This window comes from Rosa chinensis, chromosome 5 (genome assembly GCF_002994745.2).
Source record: "Rosa chinensis cultivar Old Blush chromosome 5, RchiOBHm-V2, whole genome shotgun sequence".
NCBI lineage: Eukaryota > Viridiplantae > Streptophyta > Magnoliopsida > Rosales > Rosaceae > Rosa > Rosa chinensis.
Genome location: NC_037092.1, coordinates 28,202,155 through 28,229,872, shown reverse-complemented (window position 1 = coordinate 28,229,872; position 27,718 = coordinate 28,202,155). Strand labels below are relative to the sequence as shown.

General features: G+C 37.7%; 1 protein-coding gene and 2 long non-coding RNA genes across 4 annotated transcripts; 1 reads left to right on the top strand and 2 right to left on the bottom strand.

The window, feature by feature from the left end:
• Positions 1 to 464: 464 nt before the first annotated feature.
• On the top strand, positions 465 to 8,817 carry LOC112164871 (MLO-like protein 11). The gene is made up of 16 exons (XM_024301210.2): positions 465 to 1,090; positions 1,304 to 1,595; positions 1,821 to 1,878; positions 2,016 to 2,251; positions 2,513 to 2,629; positions 3,349 to 3,409; positions 4,015 to 4,103; positions 4,592 to 4,666; positions 5,334 to 5,419; positions 6,283 to 6,332; positions 6,584 to 6,624; positions 6,983 to 7,153; positions 7,282 to 7,317; positions 7,515 to 7,582; positions 7,673 to 7,733; positions 8,149 to 8,817. The coding sequence occupies exons 2-16, from the start codon at positions 1,470 to 1,472 to the stop codon at positions 8,530 to 8,532; spliced, it is 1,659 nt and encodes a 552-aa protein (XP_024156978.1). The 5' UTR covers positions 465 to 1,090; positions 1,304 to 1,469; the 3' UTR covers positions 8,533 to 8,817.
• Positions 8,818 to 12,316: 3,499 nt separating this feature from the next.
• On the bottom strand, positions 12,317 to 16,900 carry LOC112201701. Its single transcript, XR_005810744.1, has 5 exons — positions 16,524 to 16,900; positions 15,555 to 15,604; positions 14,007 to 14,219; positions 12,458 to 12,648; positions 12,317 to 12,379 (listed from the first exon to the last, which is right to left on the bottom strand). It is a non-coding gene; the product is annotated as an uncharacterized LOC112201701 (long non-coding RNA).
• Positions 16,901 to 17,120: 220 nt separating this feature from the next.
• LOC112168485 lies at positions 17,121 to 18,332 on the bottom strand. Of its 2 annotated transcripts, none has more exons than XR_002924259.2 (3): positions 18,179 to 18,332; positions 17,993 to 18,056; positions 17,121 to 17,322 (listed from the first exon to the last, which is right to left on the bottom strand). It is a non-coding gene; the product is annotated as an uncharacterized LOC112168485 (long non-coding RNA). The 2 variants fall into 2 exon arrangements; XR_005810656.1 differs by having other exon boundaries at positions 17,270 to 17,322; positions 17,993 to 18,086; positions 18,179 to 18,241.
• Positions 18,333 to 27,718: the final 9,386 nt, after the last annotated feature.

Sequence of the window (27,718 nt, the reverse complement as noted above, 5' to 3'; positions counted from 1 at the left end):
TCTTTAAATGGTCAAAAAAAAAAAAAAACGCTCACTTACTAGAAAAGCCCTGTACATATGCATGGTGATTAATAATAAAAGTCTAGATTGTCGAAAGGGATGCAAAATTTATCAAGCTTCATCTTGATTCTTCCTCATTTTGCCGCACACACATACCATCCTTCTCATATACAAAAAAAAAAAGTAAATTAAGATGCATTTTGTCCGAGTATGAAAACAGTTCAATAGGTGTGAATAAGGTATGGTGTAACCAAAGTACAAAATATTTTTAAGGTTTGTGATGACGATTCTAGCTACTCCGAGTGAGTGGAAAACGACATCGCAGACAGGCAGTCAGACACAACCATAAAATCCTTTCTGGTGATGCTTAACGACATCAACATTATATTCCAGAATCCAGATGGTACAGGCCAAAGGTCATAGCTGGCATTACAGACAGTAGTTCTTGTCCCAACTGCAAATGCTTAAAAGATAAAAGACAAGAAAAAGAAGATAGAAAAAAAGAGAAGCACACTGAGATCTTTCCTGGTGAAGGTGATGTCCGGTTTCCCTTCACTTTTTGAAATACGTGTACACTATGTGTTCCGTGAAGGTATAAAACCCTAAAAAGCCCAGTTACCCACTACCCCGTACCCCGTCCAAAGAGTTAAGAGAAAAAAAGAAAGAAAGAAAGCAAAGAAAGTCTCGGGTCCTACATTTTGACTGCCTTTTATGAGACCAAGAAAATCACATCTACAGTTGAAGGCACTGAGAAGGAAAGACAGAATCTTGGGTTCCCATTGGGTGCAACTATAAATCAGCAGTGGCTCACTCTCCCCTGTTTCAGTTTTGAAGGAGATCCATGCTAAATGTGGTAAAGGGGTTGTCTTTCATGGGGCTCTGATCTTGAAAACTGAGCAACAATGGTATGGGTCAAAAGGATTTTGAGGAAAAAGCTCTGCTTTTGGTCTCAAGGCTAGACAATACTTTCTGGTTTTTCTTTTGTGGGTGGAAAGTAGAGGAGTGAAGACAGCTTTTGGTGGCACTGAGAAGAACCCAGTTCAATTCTTCTCAGGCTGGGGCTCCAAGGAAGATCATTGAAGCAGAGAGGGTATTGTATTTGATTTCTAATTTTGGAAATTTTAAAGGGTTCTTGACAGACCCTTTTAGAGTTATAGTTTATTATCCACAGTTGTGATTTGCTGTCATTGAATTTGAGTTCACATATTAGAAATGCAGAGTACCCATCTTATTTATTTTGATTGTGAGTATCTTGATGTGGTTGGATATTAGAAGATTAGGATTTTCTGTGCATATTATGTAGGATTTGGTTGGAGTGGATTTGGTGTGCTGTTGTATCCTGGTTCTGTTAAACAATCAAGGGGCAAGAGTTTCGACTCTTCCCTGGTTGGAGTCTTTTTACTGGCCTTAGACAAAGATACTTCGGCGTGCATTTGAAATTAAGATTTACAGTATCAGAGTAGTTCAGAATGGCCGAAGATGCACAAGAAATGCGCTCTTTGGCCTTGACACCAACATGGTCTGTTGCTACTGTGTTGACAATTTTTGTGGCTGTTTCTCTGCTTGTGGAGCGCGGCATTCATCGGTTAAGCCATGTAAGTGATTCTCTTAGCAATCTTTCTTGAGCTTCTCCACATCACTGGTTCTTTTAACCTCTTATGGGATATTTAGGCGGATTGAGGGAGACTAGGTTGTGACATTTAAGGATCAGATTAGAGTTAACAACTTAAAAGATCGGACCATTGTCTAATCTTCAGTATCAGCAGCATTTACAGCGGCATATTGCTGTGTGGTTATGTTATATTCTTTTGTTTTTTCAGTGGTTGCGGAAAACTAATCGTAAGCCCTTGCTTGAAGCTGTGGAGAAAATGAAGGAAGGTATGTGGCCTGAATTCTTACAACCTTGTATATGCAAAAAACCCTTTTTGATGTGTTGCTGGAAAGTGACTTGAAAACATAATTTCATACTATATATCTCGTTTCTGAGCTTTCATTTCATGGTCTGTTGCCTTCAGAGTTGATGCTGCTTGGATTTATCTCTCTTCTTTTGACGGCTACCTCAAGCACGATAGCCAATATTTGCATTCCATCAAACTTCTATGATAGCAAGTTTTCTCCATGTACAAGAAAAGAGATTGATGAAGAAAATGAAACCAAGACGTCTGAGGAACGCAAACTATTGATGTTTACTGTTCTGCCCCATACGTTTAGGAGAATGTTAAATGGCTTGAATGCTAATACCTGCAAAGAGGTACCATGACTTATTTATTTGTACATTTAAAATTCTGTTAATTAGCTTTTGCCTTTTCTTCTCTTTAAATCTTCTTTCATTTACTATATTGACTTGGTTCTTGGAATACAAACTGAAATGAAGTAGAACTATTGAAAATGGTTTAAATGTGGAAGGAAATTATTTTAGATTTCTTCTTCTCTTTCCCTCGTACTTTCCATGAACTAAGTGGTGCCTTATGGAATGGTTTTGGCTAAAATAGAATTCGTTCGTTTTGAACAGGGTTATGAGCCATTCGTTTCATATCAAGGTCTTGAGCAGTTGCACCGCTTCATCTTTGTCATGGCAATAACACATGTATCCTACAGCTGCTTAACGATGTTGCTGGCAATAGTGAAGGTCTGAATATCGTAGTCTCTGCATTTACTTCCTATTAAGAAAGCTTGGTTTTAGTTTATTCTCATCTGGCTGATTCTATAAGGAAATAGTGGTTTGAAAATCCAGGTCTTGTTGTGCATGATAACCGAATTGGTATTTCCTGGATACTGCAAATATGAACTACTTACTAATAGCCTAATTTTGGATGCCTGTTGGTGGCCAGTTTATGAAATTAAGTTTATGAAGTAAAAGTTTACTAGTGTCCTTGAGTGAGAAGTGAGAACATGTATCATTTCACTATGATAACTCTGAAACAAAGGGCTTGCATATTTCACGATAAAAGCAGTAAAGGAAACATCAACCAATCAATAAGAAATACAGTGAATAGGTCTATCTCTTTCCTTTATTGATCTTTCTGTATTAGTTCCAGAGTTGAGATTTTATGACTACTTTCACCTAAAAATAGCCTGTTCCCGTTGTTCTATGTGCTTGGTCCTTAACACAATTAACATCACTTGCCACAACCTTAGACATGAACACAGTGCTGTATCTCCACCTAGTATTTAGAATTATGGTATAGTAGGGGTGGGTGGGTGTGTTTGTATGTATGTGGATATATTATCACTTCCCTGTACTGTACTGCTACGTTATATACTGAAATATGAGAGTAGACTATCCAATATTGCTTCCATTTTGGCTCAATGTTTGGCGTTATATATAACTATATATATTATGAACAGATTCACGGTTGGAGAGCATGGGAGGATGCGGCTCGCATGGACAGGCATGATTCATTGACTGGTAAGCTCTGAAATGGCATTAGGTTCATCTTTCCCTTTGTGCAGGATCTGTTTATAGAATTTTAACAAGGTGAAACCTTAACAAAACCTTCTGTTGAAGGGCCTTATATCGATGAAACTAAGGACCTCTGTATAAGTGGTTCTGTGACTTTACGTACTAGGTATAAATAAATCAAATGTCACCAAACTGATACGATCTCGTTCATGAGCCTCAACAAGCTGAGGTTCAAGGTACTCATCTACCACTTGGCTCACTTGCAGCCAAAAATATCATCCACCTTATAATTCATACTCCAGGGAAAATTCTATGCCTTTATTACTTTGTACTTATTTTGAGTGTCAAAACTTTGATCTGATCCTCAAATTTACTTGCAAGAGATTGATTTTCTAAATCTAACCATACCTTCTTTTGTTTTTAGCCTTGTATCTGGAAATCCCTCTTTGTATATACTTTGAAATGTAAACCGTGAGATAAATGTATCTACATCCAGCCAAGGAAATCTTTATACTTAAGCTGTGCTTATGACGACTAGATTTGTATATCATGTATTATTATCTGTATGTTTTACATAACTGTGAGGTGACTGTAGATATACTCTGTAACAGAAATCACACGGCAGATGACAATGCGAAGGCAGTCTACCTTTGTAAATACATCAAATCCACTGGCTAGGAATAGTTTTTTAATCTGGGTGGTAAGTTACTCCCTTTTTTTACTTGAATTACGCCAATACCTCCATTCTTTTTTAAGCTAGCATACATTTTTATGCAAAACTAATTCCATCTCTTGTCTGCCCCCACCCTCCTAAACCCTAAATTTGATGAGACTTACACAAAAGTAATTAGGTCCCAGAAATTTCTATCTCTTGTCTGCCCCCACCCTCCTAAAATACAAAAGAAATTCAAAAAAATACAGCCGTCTTTCTCCATTTATTTTATTGATGATGCTCTGTGGACCATATAGAGGAAATATGGTAGGGGCATAACTGATGCATGAAAAAATTGACAGAAAACACAAGCTTGAAGGGCATAGATTTTCTAAAATATGGTTTGATTTGTCTGTGGAGCCTTGTTTAGGTCCTCCATAGGCTACACTAGTTATTACTCAACTTTCTTTATGTATCTTAGTATTTTCAATGAGCTGCATTCATTAAAGGCTTTAGTTGAATGTTTTGTCTTTCAGATATGCTTCTTCAGGCAATTCGGGCATTCAGTGGTTCGTGCTGACTACTTAACACTCCGCAAGGGTTTCATCATGGTATGCAATTCATCAGAACAAGTAGAATGGGTCTTTGCATATGGTTTTATTTTCTTGATTCTTTCTTCAGCATAAACTTGCACTTCGGATTTACTGTTGTGTCCACATACCATCTATAGTACCACCGTAGCTTTTCCGGTAATTGGGAGCTGTTTTTCTTTATAAGAGGAAACGACATTAGACAAACTTGAATGTCATTTTAACTGAGAATTAAAGAGTTTTCTTACAATCTTTGGCTGCTGTTACTTTTGTATACTTCTTTATGATTGGGAAGCGATTTTCGCACTCCCCTTTTCTCCACTTGCGGTCCTCCACCTTTAAATGATCTCCATATCTTTTTATGATTTGTTTTTCATTATCTTACCTTTAACATAATCTTATAATAGCTTTAAACACATAAAGATCATTAAAAAAAGAAAAAGAAAAAAGAAAGAGGAGTAAAAAAATCAGTACCCTATAACTTATGACTTGCGTCTAAAAGATTGTCCAAAAGACTATCAATAGTATGTGCAACACATTATAATTGGTCTATCGTTCTGCTTCCACTTATATTATGTATGCTTAGGTAGTATTACAATTTAAGTATCTTTCTCCTGATATGTGAGGAATGCCATTTTCCCCTACATGTTCAATGGATGTTTACTCACTCGGCTCTTATTCATGGCAGAATCACAACCTTCCACCAAAGTATGATTTTCACAGCTATATGATTCGATCTATGGAAGAGGAATTCCAAAGAATAGTTGGTGTGAGGTAAGCAATTAACATTATGAATGAAAAAAGAAAAAAAGAAAAAAGAATAGTGTATTACTTTCCATTCCCATGATAGCATCTGTTTGTTAGTATCTTCAAATATGGTGGAGTGTGACTTTTAATACTAGGCAATTGCGGAATTTTTAATGCAAACAAGAAAACTGTATTTGTCAGCCATGAATGTTTTCTGAATTTAGTGGTTAGTGAAATGGGAGATGAAACTTCATTACTTTGTTGTTACAGCTAGTTTTTGTACGAGCCCAAAACTCTTGTAGTAAGTTGTAATATATAAGGCAAGTTCTCCATGCCTTCTCATTAAAGGCAGAGAGTGTTGAATAAATCACTTAGATCATTCAACATTCTTTTACAACTTAAAGCTCTTGAATTCTCAATTTATTTGCGCCAAGTGTTCTCCAATATGTGCTACCTTTTTTTTTTCTAATTTTTTTTTTCAAAGTAAAAAAGACCATACTTGTTGATGAAGTCGATGTGAGAAAGAGAAAGCTTTGTTAAGAAGGAAACATTTTTCAATGTTGCAGTACAAATAAAAAAAAAAACCATCATTTTCCATGTCAGCTCTTGATAATTCGTTGACATCCATAGCTCTCGTTATGGTTGCAATGTGTTGGGAATCATCTTGTGTTTGGATGGCTATATATGTCTGTTAAGTGCACAATAGAAAATATTATGGTTGTTAGCAACTACAGTAACAGTAAGCGTCCAAGTTCAGTTTGGACCTAATTCAAGTTCTCCTGCGCTTGGACCTAATTCAAGTTCTCCTGCTATTGGATGTTATTTCTGGTTTTGTAGTTGAAATTCACTGTGAATCAATAACTAAATGTCTCTTCTTGAATCTCCTGCAGCGCTCCACTCTGGGGATTTGTCGTTGCTTTCATGCTGTTTAATGTACAAGGTTAGCAGATGATTTTTTGCTGCAAGTGTTGACAGTTACAGTGTGAATATGCTGCAAATGATTTTATCTGTTTCAGTATTTGGTCTCAAGTGGATCTAGCTACAGGACATGTTCATCGCCGTTGTAACAGATATGGGTCTCATGTTTCGTTATGCATTCATTTAGTGCATGTGCTTGAACCTATGGATGATGACGTTTTTATTAATCTTGTAAACTCTAAACTGTGATTCTATGTCTGTAAACCATGGCAGGGTCTAATCTTTATTTCTGGATTGCAATCATTCCAATTACTGTAAGTTCAGATTTACTTTTCTTGTTTTTACAATTAGTTTTCCACAGGTTTACTAAAATTGAATGATTTGTAAGATGCTAGCAAAATGTTGATTGGGAAACAGAAACTTCAAGCACACATTGCATCTATTCTTTTTCGATCACTTACGAATTTGAGGGAGGGGATTTGAACTTGGGACCTCCTCTTTAGATAAAGCCTACCAACTGGGCTATTCCCCGACTACAAACATGTCACACTTTTATATTTAATATCCAGAGGGTCGAGCAACAATAGTGATGAATTTTTTATAAGCAAAATTCTGTCTCAAGTTTCTTAAATGATCATAAATTTCTCATGTTGATTGTATGTTTGTGCGCAGCTAGTCCTTCTTGTGGGAATGAAGTTGCAGCATGTTATTGCAACCCTTGCTTTGGAGAATGCTGGTATATCTGGATCCTATCCAGGAGCAAAGCTGAGGCCTCGAGATGATCTTTTCTGGTTCAAGAAGCCAGAACTTCTGTTGTCCTTGATACATTTTTGTTTGTTCCAGGTTTGCAATGGTGTTATTATGATGCCAGACATTTCTATTGGTGTACTGTGACTTTAGGTCCTCTAATGTACTCACAATTATGATACGCATGTTCTTCATTTCCTAAATCTTCTTATGTTACTTTGCAGAATGCGTTTGAGTTGGCTTCATTCTTTTGGTTTTGGGTAATTCCTTATCTGTGGAATAGATTGTTATATTTTCTATAGTATCTTCAATCTGGTATTTCAGTTCCTATCAATTAAGATCATAAACCACAAACAATTGAGATGGCAAAAAGGAACCCTTTTGATTCCAAATTTACTTGTTGAAAGTGTATAGGATCTTTAAGGATTAACTAATTTCCTGATTAATTTGATTACAGTGGCAGTTTGGGTATAGTTCTTGCTTCATTCGGAATCATACACTTGTGTATTTGAGGCTGATTTTAGGGTATGCAAACAATTTGACTGGTTATGACAATCTACACTGTAGAGTGCATTGTCAATCATGCGTCTTATATTAGTGTAAACTGTCTTCCAGGTTTGCTGGGCAATTCCTGTGCAGCTACAGCACCTTGCCACTGTATGCCTTGGTTACTCAGGTACAAAAATATCTATATATATAATTGATACAGTTATACGTGTTTACATTTCTATATTCAAATGTGAGTGAGACAACATTGGGCCAGTGCTGGAAGGAAGAAACTGTCTGCTGCAAGTTCTGTCCATTTTGATGGGGGTTCTGCATGATGGGAGTTCTTTTGTCAATCAGTCTTTCCATTTTTTTTATGTTGATAATTGTCAATTTACAGGAAGTCTAGATCTGGTTGTCCTTTGCTATTTCGCTCGGAATAATTTTTTACACCATCTATTTATAGTGTTGATAATGTTGCTTAAAAATTGTTTGCTGTACAACCTGTCATGAATTTATTACTATTGTTTGTTTTCTGCCTTATGATCTATGTCCTTGACTGAAATTCTAAATTATCTGTTTGTATTTTTACACTGAATTTTCAGATGGGAACAAATTATAAGGCCGCACTAATCCCACAAAGGATAAGAGAAACCATACATGGGTGGAAAAAAGCGGCTAGGAGGAAAAGAAGGCTAGGCACATACAATGATGATTCAACCATACACACATGTACAGACACAAGCACAGTAGTGTCGGTTGAGGACGATGATCGTGATTTTTTCGATGGCCCAGCAACTGATGTCAATACACATAATGGAGTTGAGTTGCAACCAGTTTCTAGTGTGATGAACAGTCCTTGCCCAGTTGCTAACGAAACATCAAGTAGGGCAGGTACACCCCTTCTTCGTCCATCGGCGTCTGTTTCTGCATCAGTAGTATTGAATTTTCAACCAGAAACTGTTCCAAGATCTGCATCAATGAAGTAGCAATGGAATGATGGTGATGAAGAATAGTAGAATACTAGGAAGAGAAATGTGTAGATTTTACACCCCGCTGTATGCAATTTGAAAAATAGTGATGAGGGTTAAAGACCATAGAATACCTACCGGACGGTAACGTGTTACACGATATTGCTGAACATAGAGTAGAAACGTGATGTAATAGTTGACTAAATGTCAGAACACAAATACTACTGATCGATGTTGTGAATTAGTTTAATTACTGAGTATTAGCGCAGTGTGATTTAAAAAAAGAAGAAAAAGTTGGAAGAATTACCAAGCTAGTAGGTGGTTTATTTTTATTTTTATTTTAATGATCAGTCTCCCTTCTATCTGACTCCATCAGACGATAAATGTTGGAAAAGAGGTTAGAAAACAACTATATTTGATCGCCAATCCCCACCTTTATAAACAACATAAATATGGGTGGTCTTATACATGCCACTGTAGTATGTTGCTTCAATTTGAAAACAACTATATTTGATCGCCTCTTCATGTGCTTCTGCTGAGATAGGAGCAGGTATTTTTAGGTATTTGATTGCTGAGAATCCTCATGATCCCAAGGATAGTTCCAGTAATGCCTGTAATCAAAGTCTAAATTATAAATAATATCTTCAATATTTTCTCGATACTTCCATTTGTAACACGTTCCGATTGTTTTAGTACATTCTTATAGACTTTGGATCCTCGTTGCTCATAGCTTGGTCATTCCCTAACACGTTGGAGGGAACAAATTACATTGGACTTTGATCAACCAGTGGTGAGCATGCATTTTTGCCTTTTTGGATTTCTATTATATGTGCCTAGCGGTAGCACACATATTACATAATAAATACGACATATAGAGGTGCCCATTTACGCCTGGCCACAGAGCCAAGAAGCAGTGCAAGGCTTGTGCGTAGGATAATGAGCACTTCAGCTTTCAGTGCCCTAATGATCTTGGTTCATATTCTTTTGTCTTTGCTATTTGAACGAAGCAAGCTTTGCAGGAATTGGAATAATATTGTCTGTAGTAATTTAAATGGTAAATAACTTTTACAATTGCTGTTGAACTTGAACTAGTGTTTTTTCGATCTTTCTGTTTCCTGTATATGAATGAGAGAGTAGAAAGGTAAAATGGTTATTAATTACTTGTAAGATGGCCATATTGGGGTATGATTGTTAAATGTCTACCTTAGTTATATGTTCTGTCTGGCACACCCCATTTTGTCAAGTAGTACTTGAGATTCTCTTTCATGGGCATACACCATGCACTAGTCCAGTCCCTTGATTTGGTTTTGCCAATAGGTTATATGTTTCTTCTAGGTTGAGATTCCTGATGATATATGGCTGGTGGCTTGATTGTACTGTGTGAAATTTTTTGGATCAATTTGGTTTTTGAAGATAACTATTAGCCGAGTCATTTAATTTGTGCATGATGATGCATAGCGGATATTAGGATCATACATTGTAACTATTTCTTGATGGCCGGGATCATACATGATGACATCAATCTGCGGCTAGGTTAATTATCTATGCATATGTTTTATCCACAATTCAATTTTCCTCTTGTGAAGAAATATATTGATACATTTGCCGTACATAATTCTTCAATTCATCTGGTCAGCACTGATTTTTTTTTAATTATTTTTTTCTTTTGCATTTTGTCACAGATCGCGAACTTATGGAATAAACCAATATTAATGGGGTTGAAATGGTTTTGTACTGTGACTTTTGTGGAAGAAGGATGTCCACTCCAGTTGGAAGTGCCCAGAGCTGGTACCCGTCCCATTTGGCCCAATGGATGGGGATGATTTGTTTTGTGAAACTTGTGGTGTTGGGGGTGAGCTGGAGTACTGATGTTTGCCGCAAGCATAAAGGAGCACTGCCGGAACCAGACCTGGTTTCAGGGAATGTTTGATTTGTTGCAAGTATGATGACAGCAAGAACTGGACTGAGGACTGCCCTGTGGCGATCGCAAATTTTGTAGGAATTGTTCGTCGCTGGGTGCATCACTTGACGGATGATTGGTGCAAGTTTGTTCAGACAGTTATATTTTGTTCCTGCTGTGAGACCAGGGGTGACCACTTGACTGAAGATTCCCCTAGAGAAGCTAATGATGGTTGCAAGTACTGTACAATTTGTGATTGGCTGGGTGACCTTTTGACTGAAGATTGCCCCTTGGCAGAATCTGAAGCTGCTGCTAGTGGCAGTTTCACTGTGTCGGAAATGTGATGGCAACTCTGATCATGTGACCAGCTGTTTGGAGGATACATGGGAGCCTGAGTTTGAACTATTGTGGCCTTGATTGGCTGACTATTGGAGTTGGATCAATAACTGTTTCTGCTGCATTAGAAGTTGCTTTTATATGTTGTTGCTAGCCAGCTGGATATGTGGAGTCCACTTTTTTTTGACCGGAAACAGGTGAGGGATATAGTTTACTTTTAAGCTGCTGTGTTTTTGTCAATGTTTGATGTGCTGTGTTTGTCTCTAAAAGCTATTAGTACTAATGGTACCACATGATTTTCATGAGCATTGTCCACTAACCTTTTTACTTGTTGCATTTTTTTCTTTTATCGTACCGAAATATTGACAATTAGGAGATAACTAGGAATAGTTGCCCGCGCTTTGCTGCGGGAGTTAGGATTGTTAATGAATTGTTTAGGATTGTTAATGAAGTTGTTATGTGTAATGAACAGGAGTGCTAGTTGAAATTGAAAGTGAATATAGTTTATATGAAACTGAAATTGAAAGAGCAGATGCTCGAATACAGAATACAATTTTCAGTGCAGGCAAACAGGACTGGCAATTGAACTTTGCTTGAACTTCCCTGCAAACTTTTTGAATTTCTTGTAGGGTTTCTGCTTGTGCCAGGCTCTTATTTCGATTTCCAGGTCATCATAGGTGACTTAGAATTGAGTATCAAAGTGAAATCAGCTGAATAAGTTTTCCGCCTGTGCTATTGTAAAAGACAGATTCAAATAATTGCATTTCAGTTGATTACTTGCAACAAAGTTGAGCCAAAACTCTGGAAAATAGCGGAAAAGGATTGTGATCTTTCTTGATCATTGTATAATCCAAAACTTGTTGATGTGATGAGGTTTTGAAAGCAGACTGAAAATAATATGATAAGGTCACCTATGATGACCTTATCAACATGGTCACTAATTTTTACGGAAAATAACTTTGTCAATATGGTCACTAATTTTTAAGGAAAATAACCCGCGCGATGCTGCGGGGGAAAACATTGTATTTCTTCTTCATTTGTAAAAAAATGAATTGAACGATAGTTTTAATAAACTGAAGCTACATTGTTGATGAGTTGATTGACATTGTAAGACGATAATTGATTGAAATACACGGGATCTTATCAACAAACAGGGAATGGAAAAATAACTATTATGTAAAGCAACCGCGACAGCGTCAAAAGCTTATAAGCCAAAAATGAATTACATAGGTGCAACCTTGTCCTGCAAAAGCAACCTATTCAATTAATACCAACCTGCCAATATAGATTCAACTTGTGCAACAGATATGAAACTACATCAAAGTTTTCGTATGTAGGAAACTAAATTTACAATCAGTAAAGTGCATCGTTGATAAGATTTTATATGAAACAATTTTAAACAATAAAAAAAGGGCTACAATTTATCATCAGCAACTCTCAGTTCCACACTATACAAACAAAAAGCAGTAAATTAAACACTGTAAAATTCCAAAATTGCTCAGTTTTCTATTGTTGTTCAACTTTCCAAAAAAACAAAAACAAAATGACCAAAATAGAAGGGATCAGACCTTGCCTTGTTCATCTCTGATATTAGGAGGGAGCCTTCCAAAGTGGTTTTGAGAGCTTCAACTGAGAAACAAATAGTTATGAGGTAAAATTTAGACCATAAGCTTTAAACCACTTTATTTAGAAAGAGGATAACATTACCATGCGTCTTTTTTTGCATATGCTCAAGCTGTAATAAGTCTTTAATCAATAGTTGATGAGCAAGACTCTTACTCATGCTCCAGGGTTGTTTCTGGGTTTTTCAACGCGCTAGAGCCATGGAAACTTGTCTTCTTTAGGATCTTGATGACATAAGAATTCCTTCTTAGCTCATCACCCTCCAATCCGTCTCCCTACAAAAACAGTCTGGCTAATTTCCACTGCTGATACGAAATGATAGAATGCACAGTTTTTCAATAAGATCGAAAATAGAGGTGGCAAACGGGCCGCTAAGCACGAGCACGGCACGGGCCTGGCACGCTTAAAAGCGGCCCGGCACGGCCCAAGCCTGTTAGTGGCCCGACACAACCCAAGCACGTTAGAATAACGGGTCGGGCTGGGCCTAAGAATATTGGCCCATTGGCCCGGCCCGGCCCGAGCCCGTAATGGGCCCGGCACGGCCCGAGCACGACATATTGTGGGCCGGCCCGTTACAAACACAAAATTTCATTTTTTTAAAAAAAAATATTAAAAAACTACAATGATGAGATTTGAATATGAGACATTTTTATTTAAAATCTCATGACAATTCCACCAATGTTTTCTTTTATATTGTCAAAATAATGAAACAAAACATTATATCATTGTTTTGACATAAGTATTTTTCCTAAATATTAAATATATGTTTATTAATAAAGACTAATCTCATAATAATACAACTATAGAATGAAGGAAAGAATAATAGATACTAAATCTTCATTATATTAATAAAGATTAATCTCACAATAATATACTAAAAACAATATATTTTGAGTTTTTTTTTCCTTTCTTTCTTATAGTGGAATATAAAAAATTATTAGAAATCTAATTTTAAAAAGCTAAGATTAAGAAAAACGTTGTAGAACTTAATTTATTTTAATTTTCTAAATAGTTAAATAAAATTAATTTTTATTTGTTCAAATTAAGATTTTAAAATCGTGTTTTATAGTGGGTAGGCACGAGCACGGCCCGTTATTGACCTGGCACGAACACGGCCCGACATGATATGGGCTCGGCCCATGGGCCGGGCCGGGCTTAATGTTTAAGTAAATGGGCCGGCACGAGCCTGACACGATAATAAATGGGCCGGCCCAAGCACGGCACGAAGCACGACTAGGCCCGCTTAAAATGGGCCGGGCCGGGCCGGGCCGGCCCGTTTGCCACCTCTAATCGAAAACTATCTCCTGCCCTCAAGCAAAAAACACTACATTCACTAAACACAAAAGAATCAAATTTTGATGATCTAATCAACAACCTTGCCCTCAAGCAAAAACACTACATTTACTCAACACTCAGAGGAGCTTCAGCCACAACATTTTATACGTGTTAAGAAGAATAAAAAGTTGCTGCTCATACTTTGTAACTAATAAATAATAGCAGTCTCAATACACTAATGTATATAAAACAAAATACAACAATGTGGCACAGCTGATAGAATTACTTCCACGTTCAGTGTAAAATATGTCATGTTGTAGTATTCTTATCATGAGTAAAAGTGGATAGCAATAATTACCTTGATTTAATCGATTCCCAAAAGCCAGCCTTGAGGAAGTCCTCATGCTCCATGTTGGAGGCACTCAAATTTACCAAATTGACTGCTAGGCTGACCATAAGATCTGTATCATCCATGTTGGAAGAATGTATGCTCCATGTTGGAGGCACGGAAATTGACCAAATTGACTGCTAGGCTGACCATAACATGGATGATACTAAAGCCCGTGCACAGCTATCATTAGAGGAAAGTATGGACAAAGAAGAATGTCATTCAACTTAACTGCTAATTATGGAAATAATTTCAAATCTGCATAGGTTGGAAATGTTCTCCATAGCCAGCTAAAATAGATTTTGGCCTTAAGAAGAAGGCAAGACATGCCTCTACAAAGTTTGAGTTATTCTTAATAAACGGTTCTAAGGTGCACAGTAATGTCTACCCAGATTGAGAAGGACACTGATGCCGAATAGTTGTAGGCGGGTGGAAGCATTTGACCAAAAGCTTATATTGGAACAACATGGTGATCAACATATATAAGATGCTAAACTTGAGGAAGGAATTTTCTGGCCAACTATGATACAGACTTCTGCTTCCATTAAGACTTTTAATGGAGACGGTCTTGTTTGATGATTTAATTTGCTAAACAATTAAATCCATGGTAGGTCTCATTTTCATTGTTTCTTATTTGTTTTAAACTACTTTTGTTTTTAGTCTTTGATACCCACAAGATCAAATTTTTAGCTATAAATGAGTATATATATACAGGTTGTTAATGCATATAGATTTTATTGTTTATGTATATAGATTTGATTGAAGTGTTTAGCAGGAGCAATTCAAAAAGTTTGGAAGTTCAATCAAAGTTCAGTTGGCAGTGTTAGAAAAGTAAAATTCTTGAACTGTTATTGATCATTTTGCTTCTTCACCTTTCCTCTGTTCCATTGAAGTTAGCCCTATTAGTAAAAAATATCAGTGAACTGTAGGTCACTAAAGTGCAGTTTTTAGTGAAACGATTTTGTTAGCTTTGATTAAGTGTAAGAGCAAATAACAGAAGAAATTTGCAAATTAACAAACAAATAAGTACTTATTATTTCGTAATGTAAATTTTTCCATACAATTGAAGTTCGATGAAATGAAATCAGAAAAGGTTTCAAGGTGTTGGAGTGTGAGAAGAAGACTGCTGAAAGTGAGGTCGAGGCTTGAAGAGAAAGAAAGTAAATTGAAATGAAAAATGTTGATATTAAACAAAAGTTTAAAAAAAAAAAAAAGACTAATATTGAACAAAAGTGTAAATAAGACAACCAAGGTCTAATAATTTTGATGGTTGATTGAGTTTTAGAAACTTTTTAACTGATCCCACATGTAGTTCTCCAATTCCTCTGATTTTAACAGTGATATGTAACTTTAATATGTTTTCTTCTTGTAAAAAATGGAGTCCAAAGTTCACAGAAAAGATACTTAATTAGCAGGTACCTAACTAGCGAAAGTTGAAGATAACAAAACATAGAGCAAAATTAAAGAGTAGTACTTCAGTTGGAATAATGAATTGGATAATGGAGAAAAAGGGATTACCTCAAATTTGGCGTTCTATGTTGTAGCACTCTTGGTGAAGTTTACGCTCCCTGAGACAAAATAATAATTAAAAAGTGTATAAGTTACATATTAGCTTTTTTTCTCCTTTTTGATTTGTACTATGAACAGTAGTGTAGGAGATACTCAAATCAAATTTTAAGAGCTTAGTACTAAATTGACCTTTTAGTATGACATTAAGAAGCAAAGTAAAATTCCAGTAATAATCATTAGCAGAAGATACAAAAAGAAGGCAGAGTTTGTAAGTTTTGGTAGAGTAATATGATCTTCCTATTCTGACTCAAGTTCAAACAGATATATTGAATTTTTAATTCCATAAGAAGGAGAAATTAAAAAAGAGAAGCATCCAATTTCACAAATTGAAAGTAAATAACTCTGAAAAGAAGGAAAAAAACCAGACTTGCAGCCCTTTAATAGATTCTGAGTTTGAAATATGCTTCAGTCTTATCTGGCAACTAATATAGATTGTTGGTGTTATTTAATAGATGTCTAATCCTTCAAATGATGTTTACAATAATGCAAACCAAAGTATAATACAATAGTTTCTAGTCTCAGATTTTAAGCAAACTACACTGTGCATGTTCTTTGGTTCAAAACAATTGATAACATAACTCAAAGGTGATCACAAACCCGAGCAGAAATATCCTAACCATAAAGCAAAGAGTCCTGCAATCCTAAATGCAGCGATGGCAAGAATGCAGCTCTTTTTTCTGCCCCTTAGTTTGAGAAGATATCGCATTTTGAGGCAGAGAGGCATTCAAACAATAAACTAACTGTCCAGCGATCTCACAGGCTCTATGTGATATCAATGAATTTGAGATGAAGTATATTTCTGGACTCTATTCAATGTTAGTATTCATCAAAGCTTAACAGAAAAAGAGGAGGGAAATGAACAATAAACAACAATGATCAGAAAACTGAACAAAAGTAACTAAACCGAGCTAAATTTACTTGCAGCAAGGAGTAGGAGATTTTGCAAACTCAGTGACCACAATACAGTCCAGAACCTAGAACCCTTTCTTCTTAATTCAATTAATCAACTGATCTTTCACTCTAACTTAGAAGTACCTCCTTTATTTGGCCTGCACAATAAGGCAAATGGAAATGTCAGACAAAGGATTTAACCTTTAGAAGAAAGCTGCTCTCCACATACATAAAAAGGTATAGTAGGACCCATCTATATTGATTTGTTAGGTATGGTTTTAATAATTCTGTAGCTTAGATATCAAGAATTCATACAACAAAAATAAGATAACAACATGGTTTGCTGGAAAATGGTAACTGATATCTTCTACTAATGGAAACCAGTGACAATTTACTAAATAATAACAAAGATGAGTCCGATTGAAAATGAAACCTGTTGGATCTTGGAACCTTTTCATAGTTTCTGATGCCATCCAATAATCAATCCAAAAAAAAAAAATCGAGTGCTTTGCGGTGAAATTAAGCGCTAGGGAGGGTCACCCAAGAAAACCCCAAATTCAATAACCCTAACCCCAAAACACTAAAGAAAGAAAGAAACAAACAGTACCTGCAATATAATTTCTCACATTTACAAAATCAATTAATTCCACTGTTCTATCCAAATTCTCTATCAAATCTTTGATAGCAATATAATTCCTTACATTTACAAAATTATCGAACCTCCGATATCAAACTCCAGATCAAAAAGAAAGAGAAAGATTCATCATTACCTGTCACCCATAGATCCAAGATTGGAATGGTTTGGCTTTTCTCCCTTCTATCAATTCTATCACATAAAAACAAACCCAATTAATCCAACATTCATCATTACCTTTTATCCACAGAAACCAAAAACCCCAAACTCACACTTACAACCACTAACTAAACCAAGAAAAAAAGAACAAAATCAAACAAAAAACAGCAATATCCCAGAGGAGGCAAGAGCAGTGAGATTTGCAAAAAAAAAAAACATCACTTGACATAAGAGGAGATAATGAACAGAAAGAATGAAAAAACAAAAATTCCCAAATTAGAACACCAAAACTCATATCAGTTCAAAACCAACAAAAACTAAAAACCCAATAAACACCATCACTTGACATTAGAGGAGATAATGAACAGAAAGAATGAAAAAACAAAAATTCCCAAATTAGAACACCAAAACTCATATCAGTTCAAAACCAACAAAAACTAAAAACCCAATAAACACCATCACTTGACATAAGAGGAGATAATGAACAGAAAGAATGAAAAAATAAAAATTCCCAAATTAGAACACCAAAACTCATATCAGTTCAAAACCAACAAAAACCAAAAACCCAATAAACACCAAACACAAAATATAAGAAAAAGGATAGCAGAAGAAGACTTCCAGACCCAAGGACGAAACAACCAAATTCAAGAGATTAAATGGAAAATAGACACGATTATCTCGATCACAGCACAAAACCTCTCACCTGGTTGGTCTAGCACGATTATCTTCAAGACCCAAGCACGATTGGTTTAGTTGTCGCAGATCACCTACCCAAACACGATCAATTATTGGCAAATCTCACATCCAATCAAAGAATCAAAATTTCAAATTCTATATCAAATCTGGGAGATGAGATTTGAAGAGGGAAGAGCAGATGATTCATGATTACCTTTTATCGACAGATCGAAGATTGGAAAGAGCTAACTCCACTCCCATCTATCGCGTCAAAACAACGGCAAACCTCTATGAAATTCAGACCACACCCTTCTATCGCGTCAAAACAACGCCCGACCTCTTAACCCTCAGTGGCAGCCGGTAATTGCTGGAACACAAAGGGCAAAATTGTCTTTTCACACGCTTATGAACAATTGTCAATAGTATGAATAGTAGTACAATGGATTCACCTTTAGTATATGTTAAATGACTGAAACAATGTGCTTCAGATCAATGATAATGCTTCAGAATCTCCTTGTGGATGACTCTAGTTGAGCTTTTCAGCCGAGGTTTAGATTCACTAATTGAGTATCAAAGGAAAAATAGTTGTTTGTTGCTGTAGTTTCTTTCGTTTTTTTTTTTTTTTTTTTTTTTTTTGAGAAAAGGAGATAATATCATTCAATTATCCATGGCCAGAAGGCACGTACATCGAATGCTGTCTTACACCAAAATCATACATGGTATAAGCTACCAGGCAAAGGACAGGTGACCCTCACTGTTAACAAATGCGCTCACTTATTGAGCCTATATACAGGAGATCAAATCCTCACTACAAAACCTCTCTTTTGAAAAGTAAACCTAGTCGCCTAGAGACCTCAATTGGTGTACAACTAGAGAGAACTAAGAAGCAAGTAGTAAAAGACTCAAAGTCAAGTACTAGGCAAGGAGACCCGGGAACCAAAAGCTTCCCACGTCATTATCTCGAGAATCCTCCGTCGTAACTACTTAAGAGGATTTGCTAGAGGCACGAAAGTGCGTAGTTCTCTAACAAAATTAGAGAGTAATACAAACCTAGGATTCCCAAAGCAAGGAAATATTAGAGTAACTAAAAATAAAATATAAAACTAGGGCAAAACCAGCCCAAAATAAGGCCCAAGAGAGCAGCCCAAGGAGATGAGTCCAGCCCAAGGCCCAACAAAAGATTGACCCGAGCCAGCCACCAAAACCATCCTCCGCCAGCGCCGACGATCACCGCCAGACCTGTAGTGGCCGCGACCCCCACGAGATCGCGTAGAACCGCCTAGCCACGTCGCCACAACGATCGCTCCAGATCCACCATGGCCTCGCCCCTGCAGCGATCCTCCCAGACCACCAAAGCTGCGTTGCCCACACCATCACCCAGAAAACCGCCATAGCCACTGTGATGCCCCAGAAATTCGTATTTACTTTCCGAGGATTTTCCGGAATTTAAATTGTGGGTATCGGACGTTTTCGTGGCTCGTGGACGGAGCGGAAGTGTTTTGGACGAATTTTTATTCGTAAAGTGTGGAATTAGGGGGGTTTCAAGGTTGACTTTTGATATGTTGAGATTCTCCAAAAACTTCCTTCACGAAAGTCGTAGAGCGCGTCGATACGAGTTCGTGGACATGCGGAACGCATAAATCGGAGTTCGTATGAGGAAGTTATGGCTATTGGAAAAAATTTCCATTTTGGTATATATAGGAAAAATCAGAAAAATATATTCATTTCCTCATTTTCCTTTTCCGGAAACCGCATACCCTCTCTCTCTTCTCTCTCGTCCGCTTCCTCGGAGTCGAAGATTTTCGACTGACCCGACCCGAACCCGGCATTCAGACCCGACTTTTCCGGCGAGCTCCGGCCATCTCCGGCGACGAAACTTTCCAGACGGGATCGTCTCCGCCGTCTGGTGGTCCCTGTGGTGTTCTCTAGCGACGAGATCCACCGTGTACGGCGCTGCGAGGCTGTACAGTTAGCGTTTTCGTACCTGGCCGGAAAACACAACTCCGACGTCGGCAAGGCTTTGAGTTTCCTTAGTTGAGTTCAGAACAAGCTCGCCGATCGATCCTTGGTGGTTGTTTGGATCGATTCACGTGAAACTTCGATCAACTCAGTTTGGATTACTGTTCACGGCTTGTGAGGTAGTTTTCGACCCCTTATGCTTGTTTTCTGACTTCGAGCTAGTTATGAGAATTCACAAGCATGCTTAGATGAAGAACTTTGATGTTGGGAGTTTTGTGAAATAATGTGTTTTGGCCGGCGGCGGTGCACCACCGTCTGTGGTGGCGTTCCGGCGGTGTTCCGGCCACTTAAGGAATTGGTTTTGGTATTATATATGTTCTACTCGTTGATACGAGCGTTTCGATATATAATATGCAAATTTTGGAGTTCGTATGGAATTGTTATGATTTTTGCAGTTTCATACCGATCGATTTATTCGATCCTTGAGGATTTGAGCGTCCGATCGACTTGTGGTTTGGTCACATCGATCGTGGACGTATTCCGAGGACTTTGGGAGGTCTCGGATGTGGTTTCGCCTCATTTGGCGTCACCTTGGGAATTTTGGTTCGATTTAGGGTTTCGAACGTTATCCCTTGTGATTCGTTGACTGAATGAGAGCTGTAATTCCTTAGGTACGTGACGTAGTACTCCTCGGACGGCTATTTTGTGGATTGGCTGTCTTGTTCTGTATTGAAGACGCAGCGGGAGATTCAAGGTGAGTAATCTCACAAGGTTCATTGATGTATGGAATACCTTTATCGTTTGGTGAGTAAATCTCACGATATTTGTTATGAGCAGGATCGATATTTGTTATGAGTAAGATCGATATTTGTTATGAATATGGTTGATATTTGTTATGAGCATGTTTACCCTATTGTCTTGGAGTTATTAGGTTAACTATGACTATAGTTGGTATTAGTGGTTTTCTGTGTGGATGGATGACTATGTGTGTATATATATATATTATGGGATGTATATATATGCATATATATTCATGTATTAGTGGCTTCGTTGTAAATCTATGTGATGATCGCTATCTATGTGATGATTAGTAGGATGATGCAAATCTAGGTGATGACTGGTAGAAATCTGTGCGATGATCAGTGTGATGACTGCTCAGTAGCGGAGCTGAATTGTTATTAAGTTAACAAAGATCGAGAGGACTGCTGTGATGGTTGGGGCTACCTACAGACGTCAGAGTGTGGGACTTCGATGACTACTTTGTCTTGAGTTGTTTGACTTAGTGTGACCTCCTGAACTAAATTATATGCAGGGGTTACTATGAATTGTTTTGCTTGTTTTGATATGTGATTGCCTTGATTTCTCCTTGATTGTATTGATTGATGGTTTGATTTACATTAAGAGCCATAGCGGTTATGAACTGTACTCTGTAGTGAGGATAGGAAGGTGATTCATTGTTCTTCACCTTTGATGTCATGTTGATGACAAAAACTCCTAGGGGGGGGGGGGAAATGGGAAATGAGTGTGATGTTGGAATTCTCCGTAGTGCGTTAGGATGGCGTTAAACATTTCTTGAGGAAGTCTTGTTTGACCGAAATCTGTGTAATTGGATGCTAGGATTGAGGTTATGAGCAGAAGGCTTTTGTGAAATTTGTGTAATTGGTTTTGAGTTACTCATACGAGCTTCATAAGCTTACCGGGTTTGTTGTGTGGAACCCGGTGCACTATTCAATGGAATGGTGTAGGGGTTAATCCTGCAGGTCGAGGAGATCGTGGCTGAAGCTGAGGTGACGCTTGTGCAGCTTTATGGTAGGAAGCTATCTTTGTGACTTTACCGTTGTTAAGGACTTTCGTTGTATAGTTACTCTGAGTTGCATTTACGTTTTATTTTGTTGTTGACAATTTATTTCGTAAGCATTGTAATATATAACTCTATGGAGCGAGTTTATATTAACTTTGAGGGTTCAGGGCATCAATATTTGTGTAAGTTAAAGGGAAAAAGATTCCAGGTATTTTGTATTGATGACTGGACGTTCACGCATATATAATTATGGGGTTATATATATCGATTTTCATGTGTTTAAAATCAGGGGCGTGACAGCCACGCCACCACCACATGTCTAGGAGAGCTCCCGACGCAACCTCGCCGCCAAAAGTCGTGGAAGTTCAGACGACCCACCAAAACCTGCACAAATCGATCACCAGGACTCCTTTGCCAAACCTCGAGCCACCCCCATTCAGAAGACTACACGGCCATTGCTTTCAAAACCCACCCGGCAGCAGCCCAGTCGGCATGACGAACCACCACCGATGAGCGCCGCCGGACGAGAAGGCTAAGAGATCTTGAAGAAAACCCTAGGCACGGTCCGAGTTTTTTGGAGCCAAAAGCCAGATACGTTCTCATGGTGACAACTGCCGCTGTAGTTTCTTTCGTTGGATCTGAGTTTAGAGGTTATATATGTACAACAACACTTTGTAGCATAACAGCATCACATCGATCACCATATCATAGAGAATAAATATTCTTACTCCCATAATTAAGGTCCTCTTAATTTGGAAAGGACCAATCTTCTTCTCACCAACAATCTCAAGTACTATTTTTTTGGATTCATAGTGTAAGGTTGATATCTTCACCGAACAGATCGAATCATGGCAGCGAGATCGCGAAGATCTTTCCATGTTTATGCTTCCGTTGTGCTACATAATGAAAACGTGTAAAAACTAATAACTATGAATTATAATGAGGAAGTAAGTTTACCAAAAATGAAGTGATTAAGAGCCACTAAATTCCGGTATTGAGATTGAGCGAGTATTTGCTAAAAACAACACGATATCCAAGTTTGCAATTGCAAGTAGTGTTTTAAAAAGCTCGCCTCAGGCGCGCCTTGAGGCTTCAAAGGCGCGAGGCGTCTAAGAAATTGAGTGTGTTTTGCTGTCGAGGCGCAGAGGCGGCGAAGGCGCTGTTCAAGGTGGAGAAAGAGCAGAAAACGCATCCGGAGGTGTTAAAGGCGGACGCTCCAGATATATATATATATATTTTTTACAACACCAAAACGACGTAGTTTTGGTGTTTTGTGGATTAAAAATCCTTGTGTTCACGAGCTAAAGTCATTTTTGGTTTCCTTCAGCTTTCTCCATCAAAACTTCGTCTCCTTCCTCTCAAATCCCAATTCCCAAAGCAGCAATTTGATAAAATGATCAAGAGCCCATTGGTTTTCTCAAGGATTTCACTGTAAAGGAGGCTGTTTGCAGAATTGGAGAAAGAAATTTTCTTACTTTCAGAGTTGTAGTTCGATTTGAAGAGTTTAAGGTATGAGGATTTATGGTCTTGAATTCGATTTCTATAGTCTGAATCTTTGAACTAGTTTCGAATTAAGGTCTATATTCACTTGAGTTCGAATTGATGTTTTGTAGTTTTGTTTCAATTGAAGTTTATCTGATTTTGATTCTTCGTATATTTGAGTTTGAAATGATGTTGTGTTCCAATCGAAGTTTATCACTTGACTCAGGTTTATTTTGAAAATTCTTAGCATTCAATACTTTGTTCAATAAGAGTGGTGTTGACAGGTGCATCTAAGGATTAACCCCAAAAGACAATTCTTCTTTTAATATGCTTATCTTTGTTTAACTTATGAGGTGAGGCTTGGAAGTGGAATTACATCTGGAAGGTTCATATTTAGGAGGCTTGGATGCTGTGAGGTTTGTTTCTGTGAGGCTTTCTTCAATAAGAGTGGTGTTGACAGTTATGTGTGCACTCGTTTCCAACTTTGTTAAGCCGATACAGAGACCAAAATGTGAGGCTATTCAATTCTATTAGTCTGAGGCTATTCAATTCAATGTTCTGTTTATGATATAGCAATTTCCATCTACTTAGTTGTTCTGTTCATAGAAAAACTATGCTATGAAGTTCCAATCTACTTGGTTGTTCTGTTTAAGATATAAGTTGATATAAGTAATTAAGTATAGGCATTTTGAATATCAGTACTGGTGCATGACTTTCTTTTTTATCACCCTTTCAATTGATGAGTTCTGTAATTCAATGGCTTATGAGTGCTCCTTTGTGTTATGAAACTTTACTTAGTTGGATTCAGCTTTATTTACATAAATCTCGTTAATACGTAAGGCTTACGCCTTACGCCTCAAGGCAAATGCCTTACTGAGGCTCTCCCGAAAAAGCCTCGGCTACGCCTTAGCCTTTTAAAACATTGATTGCAACATGTCGATAAACTTATCGACACAGAGAACGCTCCCCGGTTTGCGTTAGCAACTAAGCAATCTTTAATGGAGATCCTTGCTTGGAATTGTAGGGGATTGAACAATGACCTTGCTGTGCAAGCATGAAGAGGCCTTTGTTCATCTTCTTGAGTGAGACTAAGATTAACGACCGGGATTATATGAATGGGTTGAGGCTGCAGTTAGGGTTTCTCAATTGTGAGGCTGTTTTCAGTGTTGGGCAATCCAGCGGTATCACTCTTTTTTGGGAGGAAGGGCTGGATGTGAGATTTAGGTCAAAATCCAAGAATCATATCGATGTTGAGGTCCATGCAGTAGACGGCTCAGGGGTGGTTTGGAGGCTTACTGGCTTTTACGGCCATCCGACCACGTCGGAGAGACACCGATCGTGGTCACTGCTTCAACACCTCAGTGAGGAATCCGCACTACCGTGGGTAGTAGTTGGAGATTTTAACGAGATCGTCCATGGCTATGAGAAGGATGGAGGTGCTGTTAGGCGAGAAGGGCAAATGCAATTGTTCTAGAATGCATTGCGCTCGTCTGATTTGTTTGATCTGGGTTTTTTTGGGGCGCCATTTGCCTGGCAAGGTGGTGGTGTGCGATGCCGGTTGGACCGAGCGGTAGCGTCGCCTTCATGGTTGGACTTGTTTGCGGCGGCGCGTGTCGTGCATCCCCCTCCAATACATGGGGACCATGTGCCTCTGTTAATTGGTGTCTTTACCTCATCTTCGGCAGCTAGTGCTAGAAGGTGCCGGCGATTCAAATTTGAGAGTTTCTAGGCGCTTCATATTGACTGTCAGGAGGTTGTTGCTAGAGGATGGGCTGTGTCCTCTCCTAGTAGACCTATGCTTTAGGTTACGAAGAAGATTACCAGTACTAGATTTGAGTTAAATGAGTGGCAAAGTTCTGTCTTTGGAAATCGTCGCAGAGAGATTGAATTGATACGTGGTGGACTCCAATCTCTGCTTGACTTACCACTCACTCAAGAAAACTAGCAGGAGACCTTTGATTTATCTACCAGGCTTGATGTGCTCCTAGAAGATGAAGATGAACATGCTTACTGGAAGTCTGGAAGCAACGTTCTAAGATTGTATGGTTGAATGAAGGTGACCGTAACACCAAGTTGTTCCATCGAAAGGCCTCAAACAGGAGAGCAAAGAATAGGTTGCAAGGGCTGTTTGATAGGAATGGTACATGGCAGTCCTCAGAGGAGGGTTTGGAAAGGGTTGTCCTGCACTATTTTTCAGATATGTTTGGTTCTGCTAATATTGATCAGGCTCATATGCATTCCGTGGTTGATTTACTTGAACCTAGAGTGACAGATGAGATGAATATTGAGCTTTGTGCATCGTATGGTGAGCAGGAAATCAAAGTGGCGCTGTTCCAAATGTACCCTACCAACGCTCCGGGGCCAGATGGGATGTCTTCTCTATTTTTTCAAAAGTACTGGGATATGGTTGGTCCTGAGGTCGTTGTAGCGGTTTGGTGTTACAAAAGAGAAGTTGTGATGATATGCAAGTTGACAAGTTGTTACAAAATAGGAAAGTGAATTGTACGCTACCCTAAAACCTCAAAACATTGAGTAACAACATGTAAGAACACAGGGCATGATTACAAGTTGACATTATATTTAACCTTGATTGCATTGATAATTTCTTGGAATAATCACACACTTCTTTTGAGTTCTGGAAAATAATAGCCGAGTATGCTTTGAAGTAGGAACCCTGCCACAATTTTTTAGGGTCTAATTGTTGAGGTTTGTCACAAGAGTAAGAAAGAAACATAAGAAATTAAGATTTTTCTTCTTTTTATTTATTTCTTTATTGAGTATAAATTTTTGACCTAAATGTAAACCCTAACTTATTTGACCCGCTTATTACAAGTTTTGGTTATGCCACTGTTAGCCTTGTAAGTCTGAGATTAATGGAATTAATTAGCAAGTAGAAGGCTTCCAAGATACTTGTTTGTTCATTCTTTTTTTTTTTTCTGTTCTTTAAAAAAAAAGAGGATCAAAGAGTTTCACTCCTGCCCTCATGGTGACTCGAACCTGGTTTCACTCCTGCCCCTATGGTGACTCAAACCCATGACTTCGTACATAGGTAGTGGGTGCTCTAGCCATTGAGCTAACACCACTTCCAAGATACTTGTTTGTTCATTGTAAATAGCTAGAAATGATAGATAAACGGTGAGTATCCGACTCTTCATTTATTAATTGAATAACCCTTTTCTTTCAAAAATCTTCTATATGATATAAAAATGAAAAACAATAGAAGAAAAAAAAAGGGCAAATGCCCATATTTGTCCACTGCATATCTTGAATGGCATGTCAATTAAAGGAGAATAGGTCATATCTCGACTCCTCCACCTTTTTGATATCAGACGTCTGATGACGACATAATTCCAGGATTTATAAAAGCTCCGTTTGAGTTGTTTCACACTTGAACAATTGAGCATGTCTTTCTTTCACATTTAAAATGTCAATTTGACCTTCCAATAGAAATTGATATTGACGGATACATAAAAAAAAATAAAAATTAGAAGGCTATACTATATTGTTTGTTACTTTGAACCTATCTCAGTTTTCATAAGACTTCCAACATTTATATTTGAAATCCCAATATTCTACGTATGGACTTGGTACCGACAAACAATGCCACTTTTTGGTACAAAATAATTTCCATGAAATTTATCCACTTCATTGGAAGCAGAATTTGTACACACTGGATGTGCCAGCATGTGACCATCCTTTCTCACTCAATCAAAAAGACGACTCCTTCCTAAACCTTCAAAGAAAAGAAAAAAAAAAAATCTTCTCCGTTGCCTAGATCATTTTAAATTTCTAACACCTCAAGTTGTTTCTTAATTTAGTAATCACCAATTTTTGTTTGAGCCTAATCAGTAATCACCAAATCTATGATCCAATCAATTTCAACATAATGTGGCTTCATTTCCACATAAGAATTTGACGTAAGTTGAGGCAAAAATTTGATGTTAAAATGTACCAACTAAAATCCACAGAAGATTTGAGGAATTAGCTAGTTGATAATGTTCTAAAAATTAAAATGCTGTTAAGTGAGAGGGTTTTGTAACATGTCATGTTCGACTCACCAATTACATTATAACATCAATGTGAGCGGGACTTGTAACCTAAAAGTTTAAAACCAAAGAGAAATTTTAGATTTTGGCATGGAAACAAAAATCTTTGGACTTGTATTTTTGATTTTTTCGAAAACACCAGGATCTTTTGATTAAAACTCGTACATTTAGGTAGCAGGGAAGTAGTTCCATAATTTATTTCTGATCCAGACAGCAAGACCATTTCTAATGTATCAAAAGTCTTCAACTTGTGGAAGTACTAATCGTCTCTGTCCCCTACATTTCTGTTATGAACAGCACCACACCGGCGCCATAAGTCAGACCCTTCATCTTTGAATGTTCTCTATTTCCCATCTTGGGTTTTACATCTACTTTATGTTTCTCTCCGGCCGGCTGCTGAGAGAATGTGAGGAAACCCAAGACTTGACTTTTCATTCACCGTTTGGAACAAAAAAGAAGTGATTTT

Bases quoted from the DNA above. Each gene is read 5' to 3' on its own strand.
- LOC112164871 (XM_024301210.2), top strand. From the start codon at position 1,470: ATGGCCGAAGATGCACAAGAAATGCGCTCTTTGGCCTTGACACCAACA. The intron at 2,252-2,512 runs GTACCATGACTT...CGTTTTGAACAG, and splicing joins ATGCTAATACCTGCAAAGAG to GGTTATGAGCCATTCGTTTC. The intron at 7,734-8,148 runs GTACAAAAATAT...CTGAATTTTCAG, and splicing joins TGTATGCCTTGGTTACTCAG to ATGGGAACAAATTATAAGGC.